We start from the raw sequence: 19,854 nt of genomic DNA on the forward strand, positions 1-19,854 counted from the left end.
TCTCTTGGCAGGGAGGGGCTCCGGTGGAGTAGAATGCTGTGGAGCCCACTCTCCAACGCAGCCATTTTCTCTTGGGGATCTCCTGGAGTTGAACTGTAAAACAGGGGGGTCTCCAGTTCCTACCTGGGGACTGGCATCCCTAGCAACAAGTGAGCCACTGGATACTCCAACCTGCTTCCCTTCTCCTTTGCAGAAGAATGTATGCCAGGGGAATGTGTGTGCCTGTGTGCGCATGTGCATTTGGTCCCCCAGTATGTGCCACCACTAATCAAAACGGACCGCTTTTAACCAATGACCCTTACAAATATTTACCCATTGCTCTGGAGCCTGCAATCTACAAAACCAAGGAATTTAACTTGGAGGGTGATAAGACTGAAGGCGCAGCCCTTGAAGACAAGGCATGGCTTGCAGTCACAGTTTTCGAGGAGCGCAAGGAAGAGCCCTGCCTGGGATGCGCCAGACCAGCCTGGACTTGTCAGATCTGGTGCTCATCTGGGGCTCCTTGGGGTAGTGAAAAGTGGGGGGGATGTGCTGCCTTGGAAGGTGGTGGAATCTCCTTCGTTGGAAGTTTTGAAGAGGAGATTGCATGAGCACCTGTCTGGAGTGTGTGGTTTGTGAGTCCTGAGAAGATGGGGGGGCTGGACTGGATGGCCCTTTGGGTTCTCTTCTACCTCTATGGGATTCTGAAGCTAAGTAGCGTTGCCTCTGGTTAATATTTGGGTGAGAGACCCCAGAGGAAGACTGAGGTTGCTACACAGTGTGGGGCGATAGCAAACCACCTCTGTTAATCTCTTACCCTGAAAACACACATGCAAGGAAATCACCTATGGGCAGAATTCCGGTCTTCTTATATTAGAACCAAAAGGGTTTCCAGCTAGCCAAGAGCTCTTAAGTGAACTGATACGGACAGAAACTACTGACTGCAACGAGGGCAGATTTGAAGAGCAGCTTTGCCTTTTGTTAATAAATGAGTAGGTTTTTTTGTACCCTGTTTTTCTCTACCCGACTAAGTCTCCAAGCGGCATACATCAAATTCCGTTCCTCTCCCCACAACAGACATCCTGTGAGGCTGGTGGGGCTGCCAGATTAGCGGCCGCTGTTCTTAACCCTGACACAACACTGGCTCTTTAATACTGAAAACTTAACTCTTTAATAAGGAGGAATGAAACACATCCCAACATATTGACGGTTGCCCAAATTATTCATGTTAAGCAAACAGACATTATCCTTGAAAATATGTCATCTATGTTATCATGGTTTATTTATCATGGTTTATTTATTTAAAATATTTTTTACCCTCCTTTCTGGTCAAAGCGGCTGATGAAGATCAGCTTTCCAGAATCTTCGAAACGCCACTTCTCCAGGAAGCTCATCCTATAGCTCCAGGGCAGCGGTGGCCAAACTGTGGCCCTCAGGAGGTCCTTGGGCTGCAATTACCAAGAGGCCCTGCCAGCCGGGGAAGAAACCATTCCAAGCATGCTGGCAGGGGCTCATGGTCATTGTAGTCCATGGACATCTGGAGAGCCACAGTTTGGCCACTCCTGCGTAGGGGCCACAGAGTTAGGAAAACCTTCTCTCTAAAAGCAGTTCAACAGTTCACATTATTTATATTCTGCTTTTCTCACTAAAACTCAAGGTGGAGCTGTTTGGTACAAAGTTCTGCTGCTTGTGGACCAGATCCGGTGTGGGAAGTGTTAGGAAGGCTCTTTCTCTGCTCGGGGCTCCAGAGAGATGCTGCCAGCCTGAGCCAGAGACAATATGGAGCCATTCGGCAGGAAATCTGTGTGTCTCGAGTGAGAGGAAGCAGACGGCGGCTTGCCATGCGCTCACCTTTTCCACATGCCTCACGTAGCAGCAGCAGCAGCAGGTCAAACCACAGGGGACGATGTGCATGCCCTGGCCACCCACACCAAAAGGTGCAAAAGGAGGCAATGAAATGGGTGTCAATTCCTGCCCTTTGATCGAGAGGACGAGGGGGAAGGGGAGGAAGAAAAGGGCCGATGCTTTGCAAGCAAATAACCTGGACTAGAATTGTTTCATATGTCTGCTTAAAAGAGTCTACAAGCAGTGCATGTTAAGGATCCAAGGTGAGCATGAAAGAAGGAATGCATGCTGTCCCTTATTTACTAGGGCAGTTTCTGCTTTGAGCCACTGTTTTGTCAGTATGCGATGCTAGAATACCTGACCTGCATAGCCCAAAACTGGACCTTTGAGTGGGGACTCATCAGAGCTAGGCCTCACTGCAAGCATGGTGTGTTCCCCCAGCTTTGTAGAAAGATCTGTCTGTTCATGGCTCCAGTCTCCAGACGTAAGCCTTGCTTCTCACGCAAACGAGAGAGGCTTAAAGATGAGCCTTAAAGCAGGACAAAATTGGACACTCTGCAATTTACCAGAAATAGACCCAGCTGAGTCACAGACAGACATTACCAGCACTGTGTGAGAGAGAAAAAGCAGACATATCCACAGTAAATGGGTCAAAGTCTGTTTAATGGAATCTTACAACAAAGAAAGTGGCAGAATGGATGAAAACAACAACAAGACTGCGGTGTGGCTAAAAGGTATCAGAGCCCTTACATGAACCCTACAGGGGGGGGGGGGAAACACCAATGGAAATAGGCCCAGGACAGGTAGTGAGAGTTTGCAGATGGTTTGATCGGAACTCAAGCCTGGAGATATCACGTAGACCAACTATCTCCTGTGGGCATGCAAGCTTTTGAGTCCACAGAATTCTGCATTCAGCGGAAAGAAAAGCAGACCAGAAACATCTCCGGCTACAGATGCGTCAGCCGCAAATGACTCAAAACGTGCAAATCACCAGTCTGCTTGATATGCAGGCTATGTGCAGACCGCTATTCCCATGCGTCTCTAGAAACACGGGGAAATGTGCTATTGAACACAGATAACAGCTAGAAATTGTAGGGTGCTTTAATTTTAAATGTTCCCGCACTGTAGGGTCAAAAAGGGATGTTGCAAAGTACTTAGTAAGATCGTGGAAGTTGGCCAGGTTGCTGAAGAAGACTCTTCAGATTTCTTTGCCCCTCTCCAGAATAACCAGAAACAGAAGACAGTATGAGAAAATGCAAGGAAGGAGGGCGGGAGGGAGGAAGTGGGATGGGAAGAGGTTTTTTTGGCTTCCTGATGCAGAATTTTGATCTTTGGCAGAAAAGATTCACATCTAGTAGCATCTTAGAGACCCAAGTCAAAGGTCCCAAGGCAAAGGGACCTTTGACTCTCAGAAACTCACACTCTCCAAAATCTTGTTGATCTTTAAAGTGCTACTGGACTTGAATTTCACTATTCTCTTGCTCTACTGCAGACCAACATTGTAACCCTCTGAAGCAGGCCAGTCTATACAGGCTTCAAATGCTGGCGATTTTTCATTCTGCCTGAAGAGGAACTCTGTGGAGCTAGGAAGCTTGCATCCTTCGACATCATCTGGCTGAATAGCAAATACCATTCTACCTACTTTGTATTTCAGACACAAAGTGGTCAGCCACCATCAATGTGGTTCCATGGCCCGACATATACCATTAACTGTAGCAAATGTCCCAGGTTCTATCCATCCAGGAGAAATCGTCAGCCACAGAGACGGGAGGCGCATAGCCGCGGCAGTCTGTGCTGGGGTAGGGGAAATATTCAGGGACTCTGAAAGCGTCTAAGTGCTGGGAGCCACATGATGTGCAGCAGCATGCGGACGAGGCAGGGTGGTACTGGGCGTGGGGGGGCTGCGTGGGGGGACTTCCCCCCGACGATGGGAACATGCAGCTGTGGGCATCCGGGCAAGGAGAAGGAGTGTAACTGAGTGGAGTGAACGCATGCAGCTGAGGCGGGGAGGGGCTGTAATCGCAGGAGCCGGAGGGACCTGACGAATCCAGAGATCCATGACCCTGAAGTACGACAGAGAGGAAGGAGAGAGACACGGCATCTCATTAGACACAGCAAAAGTGATTGAGTCAGGTGGGTCACCATGTTGCTCTGAAGCAGCATGGAATCCTAGGAACCTAGAATCCTAGTGCAGGGGGGTGGCCTAGATGACCCAGGAAATTTCTTCCAGCTCTATGATTCTAACCCTCTCGCTCATCCCCTGTCACCTGCCACCCCTTTGTGCCTTCACAGAATCAGCCTCTCCGTCAGATGGCTCTCCAGCCTCCGTTTAAAAATTTCCAAAGCAGAACAAATTTTAAAAAATTCCGAAGCAGAGCGAAGCCGGGAGCCCAGGACAGCTTTCGGACCATCCAAGTTTTATTCAAGGTGTAAGCGTTCATGAGCAGATACGTGCGTGCCCACAAGAGCTTATATCCTGAATAAACTTGGTTGGTCTTAAAGGTGCCACTGGACTCCCAGCTTTGTTCAAATCATGGTGATTGCAAGCCACAAGATGCTGTGCTGTGGTGGAGTGTGTGGAACACACATGAACACACAAAGCTGCCTCGTACTGAATTAGGCCCTTGATCCAAAAGATCAGTATTGTCCAACTAGGCAGCAGCTCTTCATGGTCTCAGCAGAGAGGGGGCTTTCACATCACTGAATACTCCATCCTCTTAACTGGAGATGCTGGGATCTGAACCTTGGACCTTCTGCATGCCAAGCAGATACTCTGCCACTGAGCCACAGTTCCAGTGAATAGATGAACATACATGTGAAACTTCCTTGGTCCATCCCTCAAGGTCAGTCTTGTCTACTCAGACAGGCAGCCGCTCTCCAGGGTCTTAGGTCAGAGGTCTGCCTGCCAAGCAGATTATCTGCCACTCCGACAAACCAATAAAATCTAGATGAGAAAAGAGAGAATCTCAAATTACCAGGCTTTGGTTGAGGCAGGCAGGGCCTGCGGGAAAACTATCAGGAAAACGGGACAAATCGTCTTGGGTAGCCCCAACAGACGTCTCCAGCGGCATTTCCGTATGAAGACAGGAGTCGACAAGCTGCTCCAGGTAGCTGGGGATCTCCTCACAGGAAACGCAACTCTGGAACTGCCATGGCTGCACACAACCAGACGACGACGAAGAGACCGAGTCTACATAAGGTGCTAGGAGGAGGAGGAGGTGGAGGGAGGGGACAAGACATGGGTGACCAGGACTGCTACATGACGTGGTTGGCCCAGAGTGGCCCTGGAATGTCAAACAGGCAGAAATGCAGCATATCAGGTTTTTCCCAGCATGCTGTTTGCTATCTTATCACCTCAGGTTCCCATTTTTGAGGAAGATTTTAAAGCTGTGGAAGTCCAAGTCAAGCCCTGACCTTCCCTCATACACGGAACACAGAGAAATGCAACGTAAGCTATTTTGCCATCACGTTAGTTGCTGAAGGTGGCCCCAGAAAATTGCACTACTTGTAGGCTTGAAGTACTTTTGCCTCCGTGGGCCTTCCCCACCATAATAACATCCATATTAAAACTTATTTAAAATATAACATTAAAATACTATAAAAATTTAAAATACTTTAAAAAATACTTTTAAAACATTTTATTCCCATCCACCCCATTTTGGGCAAAATGTAATAGTTTCTTGTGGGCCCTCAATTTTCTCTCCTCCGCCCCCCGTGGTGAGGAAAATAAAATAAACATTTTCTTTGACTCTTTTGGTTAGATGCTTTATTATATGCTTCCTGTGTGTAACTCGGCCATACAATAAATAAATAATATTAATGACATTTTTGTCTTCTCGGGAGTTCTCACCCTTCTTCCATTTTTCCACATCCCCTGTGAACTATTTTTCTTCTTGGAAAAATAAAAGTTTGGCTGTAAAAGCAAAAGCTTATGCCAGAATATATCGGACAATCTTTGTGATACTACAACATTCCTTTTTTTTATTTTGACTGTATGGAATTTCTCTTGTGTGTAAAATTACATTTTATTTGCATGCCTCTGTAAGATGCAAGCAAATGCTGTTGTGGTTTTTTTTAAAAAGGTTTCTACCTGGGGAAAAAATACATTTTTTTACAAGCCAGAAAAGAAGCCTTTGAATGTCTCATATTTCTATATTAACATAAGCAAATTCAGTTCCTGAATATTTAGGTATTTCCTTGTCTTGAATATACACCTGCAAATAACCCGACCAGAAGGATTTTTTAAAATGCCTTGTTAATTTAGCAGCCAGAATCTATCAAGCTAAAAATCCCAAATTCCAGCCTCTTAACCCTTGACAGAGTTTGGATGATCTGGCATACCAGAGGAAGGACCTGTGAAATCCAAGATGATTTACAGAGAGAGAAAAAGGGAGATGGGAAAACAGCAAACTCAGACCGGTGTAAAGGAGCTGGCCAGATCACCAGATCTCCTGGATCCATTCTGGCAAGACCGGGGAAGCGAGAGGGAGGGTGGTCTGCCTGCTGCCCGTAGGGACAACAACAGCCAAAAAGACAAGCAGCAAATCAAACTAGAGAAGCAAAAATAAGAAAAATTGCCTTTGTACTTTCCTCCCTACCCCGTCCCCCCCTTTCGGTCATCTGCATTTAGCCATTTAGCAAACCCTTTTCAAGGTTCTGATTGGCCAAGGCTCTAATGAAATGCATGTGGCTGACTTCAAGGCAAGATTCCAGATGGGGCCTGAGAAAGTCTGATACAAAGTGGGGCAAGTGACGGGGTGGGGTGGGGGGGGTAGGCTTTTTGTACCCACCTGGACAGGGAGGGGAGAACGCCTCCGTGGTCTGGTCCCTGCCATCGCTGGAAACCTGAGAACAGAGGAGGGGGGACGTCAAAAGCCAAGCCAAGCTGGGTGTGTTTCTCCATGTGGATGTCCTACTCTTTTCCTCCCCCCCTCCCCACTCCATCCACTTTCTTATCACAGTGCAGGTAAGTCCAGGATTTCTCTCCCTGCAAAACCAGAATGCACAGTAGGCGAGGGCAGCACTCAGGGCTTTGGGAAAGAGAAAGCCGGCTGCGGGGGCTGTGATCTGGCTCCGCACCGTGGGCGCCTGGGGCTCTCCTCGAGAAACAGGGTGCTCCTAAGGTGTCTGGCTGTGAAACGGCTGACACCACTTCAGTCTCCCCCATTGCGTGTCTGCGGTTTGCCACGAGACAGGAGGGCCGGGCAAACTTCTGCAGAAGGGACTATAAAGCCACCCAGAGAGCAGGAAATCGCAAAGTTAAGAGGAAGGTCAAGGGCCACCCGGCAGGCTTTGTTTGCAGACTGCTTCCTCTGGAATTTACAGCCCTCTTCTGCCGGCGCTCCAGCCGGTCCTCCGGGGCAAGTATTTGAGCAGCTGTCTTTGTGCGGGAGGCGATCCGCCCGGGATCCGAGTTCCAGCTGCCGCCTCCGACGGCGAACCGAAAAGGTTGTTAAAAAAGAAGTTCAACGCAAGTGCAAAAGTTGCTCCTTGACAAATCAGCGGAGACACCTCCAGGGAGCCCGAGGCTATGAGATCAGCCAAGGGAGGGCCCAGGCACCGGGGACTCCTAGCCAAGTGAGTCTTTCCCCTACATTTAGCAAGCCCAAGTCATCTTCGAATAGCGAGTCTGTGTTTTAAGACTGGCTCTTCTGTGTTTTCCAATGGCAACTAATGAGAGATGCCATCCTCCAGGCGGGACCTGGAGATCCCCCAGAATTAGAACTCGTCTCCAGGCTACAGAGAGCAGTTCCCTGGGAGGGTAGACTCTGTGGCACTGTACCCCACCGAGGTCCCTGGCCTGTCCAGGCTCCGTCCCGAATCTCTAGGTGTTCACCAACCCAGAGCTGGCAGTCCTCCCCTCCTCCCCCATCCTCTGCAGGTGGTGGGGGGGGGGACCTGGCAACCCCACAACTAATGTAAACTTAGCACTGACCCATCACAGAGGGAATGCAAACCCTGTCCGATAGCAGCACTAGCAGAGAACGGATGGTAAAATGATACCCACGTTCAGGTTGCCAACCTCCAGGTAGTGCCTGAAGATATCCTGAAATTGCTAAGTTACAAAATACCGTTCTGCTTTGGAGAGTGGGGGGGGGGGGGGTCCTATGGCTTTATACCCTACTGAGCTCTTTCCCCTCCCTATAACCTGCCTTCCTTAGGCTCCACCCCCAAATCTCGTGGGATTTCCCAGCCTGGAGTTGGGGAACACTACAAATGCACACTCCGGGACACTCCTGCTAGACTTTTGCTACTAGCACAACAGCAGAATGTCCCTCTCCCCACCACCGCAAGCAGGGTTCCCATTCCCAGGTCGATTACGACAGGCTCCGAAGCAACCAAAAGCAAAGGGACGATCTAGCACTTTCTAGGACAGGGGTGGGCAAACGGTGGCCCTCCTGGCAAATGCTGGCAGGGGCTCATGGGAACTGTAGTCCATGGACATCTGGAGGGGCCCCAGTTTGCCCAGTCCTGTTCTAGGACATGGGTGAATTACTGCAGTCTTTATCTAAAGTTAGAGTGTCCGTATTAAAGTGAATGTTGACCTTCTTTCCACGCTGCAAAAACGGCCACGCTCCAAAGCAGGAACTGGTTGGGGGGAGGCAGGAATTCACACCCGGAGTAGTTATGGAGGAAACAGAAGTGAATCTTGTGGGGGGGGGGGAATGAAACGAAGCCGCCATCATGGGGCGGAATCAGGTAGCCTCACCAAGTGCCTGTTGCTAAATGCATTTCCAAGTCCCGTGCCCTGAATAAAGTGTTAATTCCTGCTGGCTTGAACTGCTGGCTGTCCATGAAACAGTTTTGTCCACACAGAGAAAAAGAACGCAGAGATGGGTCAGGGGTGGCATGGGGTTTATTTTGTTCTTTGCACTGTCTTTTAAATATCTAATGGAGGTGGCGGCGCCTGAAGGATTCTGTGTAACTCAGAAGGTCGCTACACCAGCATGGTCTTGCATTGCAAATTTAAGACCATGTGATTTCTAGTGAAAAAGCAGAATGTCCAAGACTCAAGCCAAGTCACAGCACCTGACAGAACTCGGGGGAACCTGCTGTGACCCTGGATGTCTAGAAGGGAGGCACCAGTGAATTAGCCTGGATCACAACATTCCTGTCTTTTTGCTTCCTGCTGCTTGGGAAGTGGCAAGTGGCACAGAAATAGCAAGCACAGAGCCCAAATCGAACTCCTTTATCTGGGAATGCACATGACGGTGGCTGAATCATGCTGTCTTGTGGCACTTTCAATCACGCCCAGGCTGGGGGCTGAACAGGAAGCGGAGGGGGGGGGGGGAGAGTTTGAGCTCACTGCCTTCTCTCCCTGGCAAGTTAATTTTCTACATGGAAGAATTTCTTGACTGCCTTTTAATTTTTTTTTTCTTGGGGATGGGGTGTGGTGAAAAATTCAACTGTGCAGTCCCTAATGCCAACAGCCAGCTGAGCTGCTTATCTCATCTGGTCTACAGCTACAGGCCTTCCCATGAGGAAGATCCAAGGGACAGGCGTGTCTCACTCCTTTCACCAAAAGAAGATGCTCAACCATTAATGCATGATGAGAAAATGCCAGGCACGGCTCCCCCCAACCCCAGCCCCACCCAGAAAAGGGAAGGTGCTTACAGCTTCCTCGGCCACTGCCTGTTTGGCTCTCCTCTGCTGCAGAAGTTCTTTCACGGTGATTTTGACACGGACACCTTGATAGACTTTTGGTTTTCCTGGATGGGCGGAATTAAAAGAGAAAGCACGGTGAATGAGGAAGCAGAGTTTCGACTCTCAAAAGCAGAGTTTCGACCCGGGAAAACTTGTTGGTCTTTAAAGCGCTCCTGGACTTGGGATCTTGCTCTGTTCCTCAAGGGAGCACCGTATAGATCAGGGGTAGTCAAACTGCGGCCCTCCAGATGTCCATGGACTACAATTCCCAGGAGCCCCTGCCAGCGCTGGCAGGGGCTCCTGGGAATTGTAGTCCATGGACATCTGGAGGGCCGCAGTTTGACTACCCATGGTATAGATTGTGGGAAGGAAAGATTTTATCAGCAATTTCAGTATTGCTCTTGGAGGAATTTCTGGCCACACACTCACTGTGTAGAGCGCTTTGAGCTCTCTCTGAGGTTTTACACACTAATCAGGTGAAATGTTTAGTATGATGTTGAAGGGACCCTTTCCTCGGTTCAGGAGCAGTTTGGAATGCTGTTTTGGGTGCTCTGGAATGTTGTGCCTTTCTGGAACACGGCATTAATGGACGCGTGCTTGGACCTAGCGCAATTTGTTTTGTGGCCACCAACACTCAAACAAGCCGTTCCCGTTTCCTTCCGCTGCTGTTGGCGATCGGTTCCTTCACACCACAGTGAAACAGCCACCGTCTCTTTTTGCAGACTCTGAACCCCAAATCACCCCGGCCATTTGGCACCGGTTCCAGCAGAACAGCAGCTAAGCACATCCGCTGAAGTGGGTTGTGATACCCCTAGTCCCAATCAGCCATGACTCTGCCAGGCCTTAACATACAGGGCAAACCTACCAGCCTACATGACAGGACTGTTGTCAAGAATGCTGATGAGGCACCTCCTGCATAGGATGCTTCTTGTGCCTAAAAAGTCTGCACAATGCCTATTACATGACCCGTGTGTGAATCAGCATATCTGGACAGGAGTCTGCTCTAAACTTAGTTTAGCATTCAGGTCCTAGAGTCAGAGATCTACGGTAGAAAAACAAGTCAGTTTTACAGAAGTCTTCTGAAGACCTCCTGGCTTGTACAATTCCAGGAGAGTTCCAGGGTTGCAGAACCCCCTGAGATCAAACTCCCCCAACCTTCTAAATTAATCATTCATAACAGATGGAAGTACCCAGCATGGTCATACTTAAAGGCCTGGACTCCACTTTGGAAAGTCTGCAGTCAGACCCACAGAGGGAGCAATCAGGTGCTTAGATGGTCGAGGGCCGTCTCCTCAATTCTGACCAGCAGTGGCTCTCCAGAGCGTTGGGCAGAGGTCTTTCACATCCCCTCCTTTTAGTTGGAATTTGAACGTGGGACCTTTGGCACACCAGCTTGATGCTCTATTACTGAGCCACGGTCCCTCCCCAGTCTGCCCCCTAGCTAACTGGTTGAGTTTGGGGCCAGTTATACCCCCCATCTCACCCACCTCACAGGGTCATTGTGAGGCTCCTGCCACAGTTCTGCATTGTGACACAGGGGGAGCATGGGGGGCAGGTCATGAGCATCTTAAACTGGATGCACACAAGGGCCTTCACTCCACCTCTTTTGATCATAAACGCCATGTTAAGTGTGCAAGAAGTGTTACTTTCCCAGAGGCCTATGATATTTGGTAGCTCCTAACTAGGGTTGGTTGAACTGGCTCTCCAGATGTCCATTCCAATTGTGGTCCATGGGCACCTGGAGAGCCTCTGTTTGGCCAACCCTGCCCTAAGCTTTGCTTCTACCCCTCCAGAGCATGTCACCAAGCAGTGGCTTAGGGCAGCACCAAAAGGAGGTTGATGGACCACAAAGGCATCTTCTCCTGGTCTCAGAAGGGGGTGGCCCAGGAGAGAAGAGCCTTGTGGGATTGGTCCGATGGTCCAGCTCCTTCATCCTGCCTCACACCAGTTCTTCTGGAGGACCAACTACAGGGCATAGAGGTTGAGAGACTTTCTCCTGATGTTGCCTCCTGGCTCTGGAATCCAAAGGCTTGCAGGGGTAGTCAAACTGCGGCCCTCCAGATGTCCATGGACTACAATTCCCAGGAGCCCCCTGACAGCGTTCGCTGGCAGGGGCTCCTGGGAATTGTAGTCCATGGACATCTGGAGGGCCGCAGTTTGACTCCCCCTGTTTTGTTTCTGAATATGGAGTCACCATGGCTAGTAGCCACTGACAGACTGATCCTCCTTAAATCTCTCTCATCCACTTTGAATGCTGTTCTGTTTCCTGTGGACCTCACAACATCCTCTGGCTGGGAATTCTTCAGTCTTTCCTTTGGTCTGTCCTGAACATACTGCCCACCGACTTTATTGGGGAGAGGAGGGGAAAATTCTCTTAGGCAACTCCACTTGGGGATGCCAGCCTCCAGGTGGGACCTGGGGATCCCCTGGAATTATATCTCCAGACTAAAGAGATCCCTTCCCCGGAAGGAAATGGCTGCTTTGGAGGGTGGACTCAACTCTGTACCCCACTGAGGTCCCTCCCCGCCCCAAATCCCGACCGCTCCCTGATCTATCCCCAAAATCTCCACTCCCCAGCCGTCCAGCCTATCTCCACGCTGGGCGTAATTTTCAACCCCGGCCATGTGGCCCCTTGGGCGGCTCCCTTGTCAGCGGAGAAGTCACGGACCCTTCGGCCTTCCGTCGGGGGAAGGGGCTCCGACTCTCCTCTCGGGGCCGTCTCGGGGCATTTTGGGGTGGGGGCGGGGGCCAGAACAGCACCCAGTTTTCCAAACGGGCCAGTAGAGTAGGGGGCGCCCCCGGCTTGGGCCACCAGAGACTTTGCCCCGGTCCACACGAGCGACCCAGGCACACCGGGTGTTTAATGCCTGCAAAAGCCCCGACGGGCTCTGCGGAGTACTCCTGCGCCCTCCCGCCGGGGGGCATCCTGAGTCTCGGGCGCCGGGGGGCATCCTGAGTCTCGGGGTCGGTGCATTCTCCCCAACAACCCCCCCCCCCTCTGCCCCCCGGGATCAGCGCAACAGCGGCGCCTCTCCGCAAGCCGAGCCGGGAACGCGCCGTCCAGGCCCGGCTGCGAGGAGGCAGAGCTGCGGCGGGGAGGAGCGCGGCGAGCGAAGAGCGCCGTGAGTAGCTCGCGCGTCCGCCGCCGGCCCCGATCCCCCCCCCCCCGGAGCCCCGCGACACTCCAGGCCGTCCTGGGGAGGGGGGCGTCCGTCAGCCCCCTCCCTTCCTCCGGCCGAGACACGCACAGGGGCGGCGGCGGCTGCCCGGTTGGGGGATCGCTCCAGGTGCGCCCGATCCGAGGAAGTCAGCCCTCCCCCCCTCCCAGACGCGCAGTCTCCGGGTTCACGTCGCGTTCTGCATCGTTCCTTGGAAGTAAGCGCCGCGAAGGGACTATTTCCGAGTAACGGCGCAGAAGGTGGGCGTAGGCGTGCACAGTTTCGACAGGGCTTGAATCCGGCTTAATCATTAATCGTTCCGTCGAACAGGGGCGGGGGGGTGCATTCTCCCCCCCCCCCCCATTCCTTTTCGCCCGGCGTCTGCTTCGGAGCAAGCGTGGCTGCGCTCCGACGGGATTTGCTGCGCAGGATCAGGAGAGACCTCCGCTTGGACCTCCCACGTCCCACTTTCCCCTCCCCGCGCCTCATTCACAATGCAAACGTATTCGGAGTCGGAATGAATGCGTTTACACGGGAATAACCCTGCGCCGGATTGCACCGTGCCTCGTCCCGTAAAGATGCCCGAGGAACACCCCGTTGCATTGGCCCGCTCGCCGGAGGTGTCCAATCAAACGGCTCCGCCATCCATTCCACCCATGCGCAGACGCCGCGACTGCGCTTTCAGTGTTGGGAGGGGACATAATGGGGGGGGGGGGGGTCTGAGTAGAGCCCCCTGTCTTTGCCCAGTTTTTTGGGGGGGGGGGAGGCGTTTGCAGCCCCCCGTATTTCCTTGCACGGCAGTGCCACCTCTGGACACAAAGCAGATTGCATCCTATGGTGGGAAGGGGGGGGGGACCTTGAAGCCCCACCACCTTTCCAAGAGGGGAGCTTGATTGTGGGGACCCCCCTCTGGAAGCCCCAGGAGTTCCTTTGGGCTCCTGAGCCCCCAAGGGGGGGGGGATGGGGAGAGTCCCAGGCTCTGCCTAAGCCCTACAGTCGGGCTGTGATCGTCCTCCTGAATATTAAAATCCACAGCAAATCACCTGCCAGGTTACGTTTCTGGAGTCTTAAATTGCACCCGCGTGCGGAGGGGGAGACGGCTTTCGGGTTGGAGCTCTGCAGCCCCCGATGTGGCGCCGTGAATTGTGCGCAAATGTGCAAAACAGGTTAAGGATTAGCATTGTTTGTGTGTGTGTGCGCGCATGTACATGTTAAAGAATCGCTTTAACAATCAGAGTTGGCTTCAGCTGCATTCCAGAGCCGTTGTGCTGCGGAACTGCCTTCCCCGCAGCCCTGGCGTTATGGCGCTGGGTGGGGATATATTTTATGTATATGAGTTTGCATCGTCTGCTTTTAACATGCACGCATTAAAAAACACACACACACACACACACTCACACACACCAGGGCTTTTGTGGCTCTTTTCGTTCTCCAGACCACTGACTTCCCTTCCTCTTCCCCCCTTTGCTTTTTCTCTTCCAAGGCAAACAAAAATCTCCAAAATCACATAGAAGAGAATTAATCTGCCACCGCTACCCCTCTTTAAAAAAAAAAAAATCTCGGTGAAGATAAAGACCAAAAATGCCGTTTACCTGACATGTTGCAGGAAAGAGGAGAAACTTTGAACACTCAGGCGAAGTGGTGTGGAGGCTGAGGCTCCTTCAGCTGGGCTCCAGGGCTGCAAGAGTGGGACACACAAGAAAAGAAGAATTTTACCATTAAAAGAAAAATCCAAGTCCTCTGGGCAGCTCTCGAGTGGGAAGCAAACAATATTAATGTTTTATACCTACGGATATAAGTTTGAATTTTTCTCCCCACAAGCCAAGTATTTAAAACCTCTAGAAACCAATGATTTGACAATCAATGATTGCGCGATACTTTCAATTTGAATATTCAAAGGCTCCACAAAATGGACTACCTTTGATTGAAACCGACCACATCCCCTTGTAGCTGAGGGGTTTAGGCAATAGGATTTGCCCTCGCTGCCTCGCGGGGACCCCTGCCCGGGGGATGGCTTCCACCTTTTAGCTTCTCGGCTGCAAATCGGGCAGATCCCCTGCAAGATGGTCTGTATTTTCACTGGGGAGATGGGCAGAGACTCTGACTTTTCTCCTGTCTCCGCTGTCAGCAGCAGGGGTGCCCCTGGAACAGGAGAGGGGACTTTGGGGGGTCAGTGGGGACTTTTGGGGGCCACATTTGAGATTTCGAGGGCCGAAAATGGCCCTCGGGGGGCGTGGCATAGCCAAGCTGAGCCCCTGAGGCCTGCCAGGAACGCCACGGGCGCAGGTGGGCCCTGGTCTGACTTCCGTGGACTCTTCCTGCCCTCCTTCCCCTCTGGTATTTCCCCCTTTTCTTTTGCTTTGTGTGGGCATATTTATTTCTCCCCCCTCCCCTTTATGCAGCTGCTGGGTTTCGCATTCTGGAAAAACCGCCTGGGTTGCAGTAGCTGGATTTTCATGTTCACTTTCAACAGCGCTGAATGGAGTCGGATCATTTGACCCCGGGGTGAAATTTCCAAAATTTTATACTGTATTTTCGTTTTTTCCCCCTTTCCCGCTGGGATTGCGGCAGATAACTGGGTCAGCCAGAATGCAAGCAGTGCTGTTAATCATCTACCACAAATATAATTTGGCCATTGTTCCAGTTCATTTTTTTTTTAACAAATGTTCAACAAATATAGATTTGAGTTAGGGAGTGGTCTCACCAGCTATGCTTCAAAACACTCCTTCGGGATCCTTTGACACCCTTCTCACAGCCGTGGCCATCCTCTACTTCCGAACTGCACACTCTCTCTGGAAGAGTTATCTTCAAAGAAACTCTTTGAGCCATAGAAGGGACCCTCCCCCAGTTCTGTTCTTGGGGTGATGGCAAATTAAGGGTTCTGCCCCTGTTCCTCCAAATGCACATATGAATATTTTGGAAAGAGAGGAAGAATGGTTCTGTCCCCAAGGCAGGAGGGAAGGGGGTGCTGAACAGTGTGAACTGGGGGGGGGGGTGGCCAGGAAACCCCCCCCCTCTTTTGGACTATGAAACGGATCATTGCTAATAAGCACTTCATGGTTAACATGGGTTGTATCCAGGAGCAGGGGGTTAATTTTTAACTGAATGTCGAGTTGCCCAACAGGAGCTGTGTGCTGGCTTATTCAGGTGCACCAAGGTGGATGTGGGTGCCCAGGAGAGAAGTGAAAGCACTCCGCACATGCTCAGTAGCCCGTGTGATGAGCAATTGTCATGTTCCTGAAGCTGTTTTCCTCTTGGCAGAGTCTGAAGCGGGCTCTGCCTTAAAGCCCTGCGAGTAATTCCGTCGCACCACCCAGGAAAACCAGGAATCCAGTTCGTGGATTTGGGAAACGAAAGCCTAGCTTAATGTTTCCCCCCCCCCCTGAACGGCTGAATTATGTGAGAGGAACAATGCACTTGGCCTGTTTCCAAGCTCTCCTAATACGAAATCCATCGAGTCACCTTGCTTCTCCCACCCCCACCCCCACCCCCACCCCCCCTCTCCATTGGCTTTTAAAACTCCCTGATGTGTGTGCAATCCAAACCAGAAAAGTTCCACACCTGACAGGAAGAGGGAAATGGGGGGGGGGGAGTTTCCACAAGAAAGTGGGACTTGCCTTTATAAAGAGATTATTGAAAGAAAAGTGCAGCACTTCCCTTGACAAAAACTACCCAGATGAAATGCTAGTTAATTTAGGAAGGTCTGAGATGAGGTAAGGAAAGGAAACCAACTCTGTGGAATTACAGGGAAATGTGAACGGGTTTGGGGACTTCCATGGTCTGGAAGTTTTTAACATTTCAGGTGCCCAAATTTAGGTTCTAGCTTCTAACCCCAAGAATCCCTTAAAGGTGGAAACAGACTGAGAGGGAAGAACAGCAGAAGTACACAAAATCAGGTTGTGGATTTTTTTTGGGGGGGAGCTGTGTTGGCCTTAAGCAACAGAACAAATTTTAAGACCAGGGGCACCCTATAGGTCCGCAGATTTTAATTTTGGGAATTGACTACCCAAAATTAAACTTTATGGATCTTAAAGGTGCTGCTGGACTCAAACTTTGTTCAAAATTTGGCTTTGTTCTTCTTTAACAGTACTGTGAGGCTCCAGGCCTGCACGCATTTATGCTGGAGTAAGCTCCAAAGAAATCAGTGGGATTTGCTTTTTGGGAAACCCCTCTTTTGCCCTTTGCAGTGCGAGGACCAGCAGCTCCTTTTAGCCCTCGTCTGCTGCACAGGACTTGTGTCAATCCTTTTTAACGTACGCCTCTTTCTTCTTTCTCTTTCCCATTCTCCATTCAAACAGGACAAGGTGGGAAAATCACAAGATGCGACTTCTACAGCAAACAAACGTTTCATGAATGGGGAGAATGTAGCAGACCTGTAGAATCCTAGAGTGGGAAGGGGCCATCCAGGCCATCTAGTCCCACCTCCTGCTCAGTGCAGGATCAGCCTCAAGCATCCAGGAGAAGGATCCACCCAGCCCCTGCTTGAAGACCACCAGTGAGGGGGAGCTCCCCACCTCCTTAGGCAGCCCATTTGGCTGGCAGGGGCCCCACTTCCTTAGGCAGCATTGGCTGGCAGGGGTTCATGGGAAATGTAGTCCATAAACATCTGGAGGGTCACAGTTGCCCACCCCTGGTTTAGGGGGATGAAATGCCTTGAACCAGCCCTGGACTCCCTTAACTGAAGGGTGGCTGAAATGGTTTTGCGGTCTGTTTTTATAGCTCCAGAGTCCAATTTCTAACCACCCTACGAAAATCCCATCAAAACTAGTAGATGGATGCGCTTGACTAGGGCTTGTCTGGAATGAAAGGGTTGATTTTTGGGACCTGATAATAATCCAAGCTCAAAAGGTGATTTCTGAAAAGCCTATTCCCCAGTCCTTGGGTTTGAATCTTAAACTATTGCAATCTGGTGCACACTTCTGTCTATCGCAGCTTTGTCTCACCGATCCAAGGAGATCAGGGTGGTGTCTGTGGGTCTTCTGCTGCAATCTCACAACCGTCCTGTGAGGCTGAGAACGTGCCTGGTCACCCAAGGTCATCTGAGAGAGAAGGAGAGAATGAGGGTTTGGACCCAGGCCACTGCTGTCCCGGACCAATGTGCTAGCAAATCCATCCTGCTGGCTCTTGGAATGTGCATGACTGAACAGAATATGAGGAATATCCTGCAGGGGGCATCAGAGGAGATATGTATTTAGCATAGTTAGATCAGGAACTTCTTGATATTCTTTTCAAATTATCTCCTCCTGTGGCTCATTTGGAGATGTCCTGCTCCTTTTGACGACACAGAATGAATGAAAAACAGCTAGGCAACTAGTTAGCATTCTGTGTTTCCTCTTTCCTGGCAAAGTTGTTTCTCTCTTCTAAAGATAACTCTTTTATTCTTTAAAGCATCTTGGTGCTGTGCTCTCTTGCATATTTAAACTCTGCCAACACAGGCTCTCTTTCAGCTGACTGGGATGCCATGAGGGTTACCAGCAAATGCAGAGGCAACTGTGTGAGGCGGGCATTAGCATACCCATGAGGATCCTGGGAATAGGTATGCCCTAAAGAGTTAGCAGACCAGTAACAAATAGGGTTGTCAACTCTGGGCTGGGAAATACCTGGAGGTTTTTTGGGGAGGGGGTGGAGCCTAGGAAAGGAGAGCATGGGGAAGGACCTCCACAGCCGAATAATGCCCCAGAAGCCACCCTACAAAGCAGCCGTTTTCTCCAGGGGAAATGATCTCTCTAGTCCAGAGAGTCCAGGATCTGTGGCCCCTGCCTGGAGGTTGGCAGCCCTAGTGGCAAGCTCCCCTCCATATGCCTTCGATATTTGAGTTGCAAAAAAGTCTGTCTACATGTAGTGAATGCAGAGCTGTTGATGCAGCTTGTTAAAAAAAAAAACTAATACCTGACCTTCTGTTGTGCTGGATGACTGGAATTCCCTTCTGGAATCTGCCGCCTGCTTTTATCAGATTTTTACTGGGAAGGGGTCGGGGCGCAGGGCTCTGGCGCTAGACATGTCTCTGGTTTGAGTAAAACGTGTCTCCTCCTCGGGGCCCAGCTGCCGCATCCTCCTCTTTGCAGCTCATGCCTTAGCAAACCTGGACAGGTTGCTTTGTTTTTTAAGAGATTAGTTCTGTGGGTCTAGTGAGTTGCACTCGGCTGCTGATCCTCTGTGCATGTGTTCGCTTATCCAAGCCCTTTCTATCCCGCTTTGCTGCCTGCAGGTGCAAGTGTGGCTCGACTCTGCCATGGAAAGTTGCTAGGTGACTTTACGTAGTTAGCCCTATCTACCTTGCAGGGTTGTTGTTGGGTAAAATGGAGGAGAGGAGGACAGTGGAAGCCACTTGGGCTCCCCATTGGGTAAAAGGACAAGGTATGAATGAAGTATATAATAATAATACTAACGGAAGTCAAAGCATTAAAGTATAATTCACGTTATTACAATAGATTTATCTGATAAAGGGAGTCTTGACTGTTGCTACCCTGAAAATTTCCTTGGTCTTGGAAGTGCTGCTGGACTTGAATCTTGCTCTTTCACAGCAGACCTACATAGCTACCAAAAATATAAATATACTGAACACGGTTTCATGTGATTCGTAGGACATGTAATGTGGAAATTGTGCGGCCTGACATTCAGCCCCCTCATGTTTTTAATTTTACATCAGCGCACCGTCATATAATAAATACTTGATTTGTTACTTTAATTTTTTGGTTGCCGCTTGACCCTCTGGCCAAAGTGGGAATACACTTTGGGTTGAGTTGGTTTCCCCTCTTTTGTTATGTACCCAGAAATATAATTCATGCAGCACAGAGGAAAAGGGGACAAAAAGGGGCGGAAGGAAACAAACAAATCCGGGCACCGACACCTCGGTCATACTGAAACTGGTCCAGGATGCCCAAATGAGGAAGGACTACCTGCTGCAGGGGAGGACAGGGAGGCCCTTGGCTGTAGGTCTCCCAGGTGGGGCAATGAACAACACCCGTGTCCCCTCCTGAGGCAGGCAGGCGATCTCTGCCATTGTGGGTTTTCCAGTCTTTCTTACCAAAACACTGCTTTTAAAATCAAGAGCCCAACCTGCTGGATAGAATCATGTGTTGATATTGGTGATGGTCTTGTTGTTTTTTTTTACATTGCACACAAAAGAACCTTGATGTCGTTTACCCATTTTACCTTCCCCTGGGATGGGGAGACGGAGGCGAATTCCTAACACAGTGGTTTGGCTTCAACAGGGCCAGAGAACCGA

The 19,854-nt window shown here is 50.5% G+C and overlaps 1 protein-coding gene and 1 long non-coding RNA gene across 9 annotated transcripts; one reads left to right on the top strand and one right to left on the bottom strand.

Annotated features, from left to right (window-relative positions):
• Positions 1–2,470: 2,470 nt before the first annotated feature.
• POU2AF3 (POU class 2 homeobox associating factor 3) lies at positions 2,471–14,320 on the bottom strand. 8 transcript variants are annotated; one of them, XM_077305770.1, is made up of 5 exons: positions 14,219–14,320; positions 9,439–9,533; positions 6,615–6,669; positions 4,800–5,026; positions 2,471–3,887 (listed from the first exon to the last, which is right to left on the bottom strand). In XM_077305770.1, the coding sequence occupies exons 1-5, from the start codon at positions 14,223–14,225 to the stop codon at positions 3,531–3,533; spliced, it is 741 nt and encodes a 246-aa protein (XP_077161885.1). In that variant the 5' UTR covers positions 14,226–14,320; the 3' UTR covers positions 2,471–3,530. The 8 variants fall into 8 exon arrangements, with proteins under 8 accessions (XP_077161885.1, XP_077161889.1, XP_077161886.1 ...); XM_077305774.1 differs by lacking the exon at positions 14,219–14,320 and adding an exon at positions 12,717–12,968 and having other exon boundaries at positions 4,800–5,108; XM_077305771.1 differs by lacking the exon at positions 14,219–14,320 and adding an exon at positions 10,674–11,494 and having other exon boundaries at positions 4,800–5,108.
• Positions 6,420–19,314, top strand: LOC143821617 (uncharacterized). Its single transcript, XR_013225851.1, has 2 exons — positions 6,420–6,790; positions 16,925–19,314. It is a non-coding gene; the product is annotated as an uncharacterized LOC143821617 (long non-coding RNA).
• Positions 19,315–19,854: the final 540 nt, after the last annotated feature.

This window comes from Paroedura picta, chromosome 12 (assembly GCF_049243985.1).
Source record: "Paroedura picta isolate Pp20150507F chromosome 12, Ppicta_v3.0, whole genome shotgun sequence".
NCBI classification, from domain to species: Eukaryota; Metazoa; Chordata; class Lepidosauria; order Squamata; family Gekkonidae; genus Paroedura; species Paroedura picta.

Coding starts and splice junctions, on each gene's coding strand:
- POU2AF3 (XM_077305769.1), bottom strand. Junction 6,670..9,438: donor AGGCAGTGGCCGAGGAAGCT/GTAAGCACCTTC, acceptor CTCTGTTCTCAG/GTTTCCAGCGATGGCAGGGA. Junction 3,888..4,799: donor CCTGCCTCAACCAAAGCCTG/GTAATTTGAGAT, acceptor GTCGTACTTCAG/GGTCATGGATCTCTGGATTC.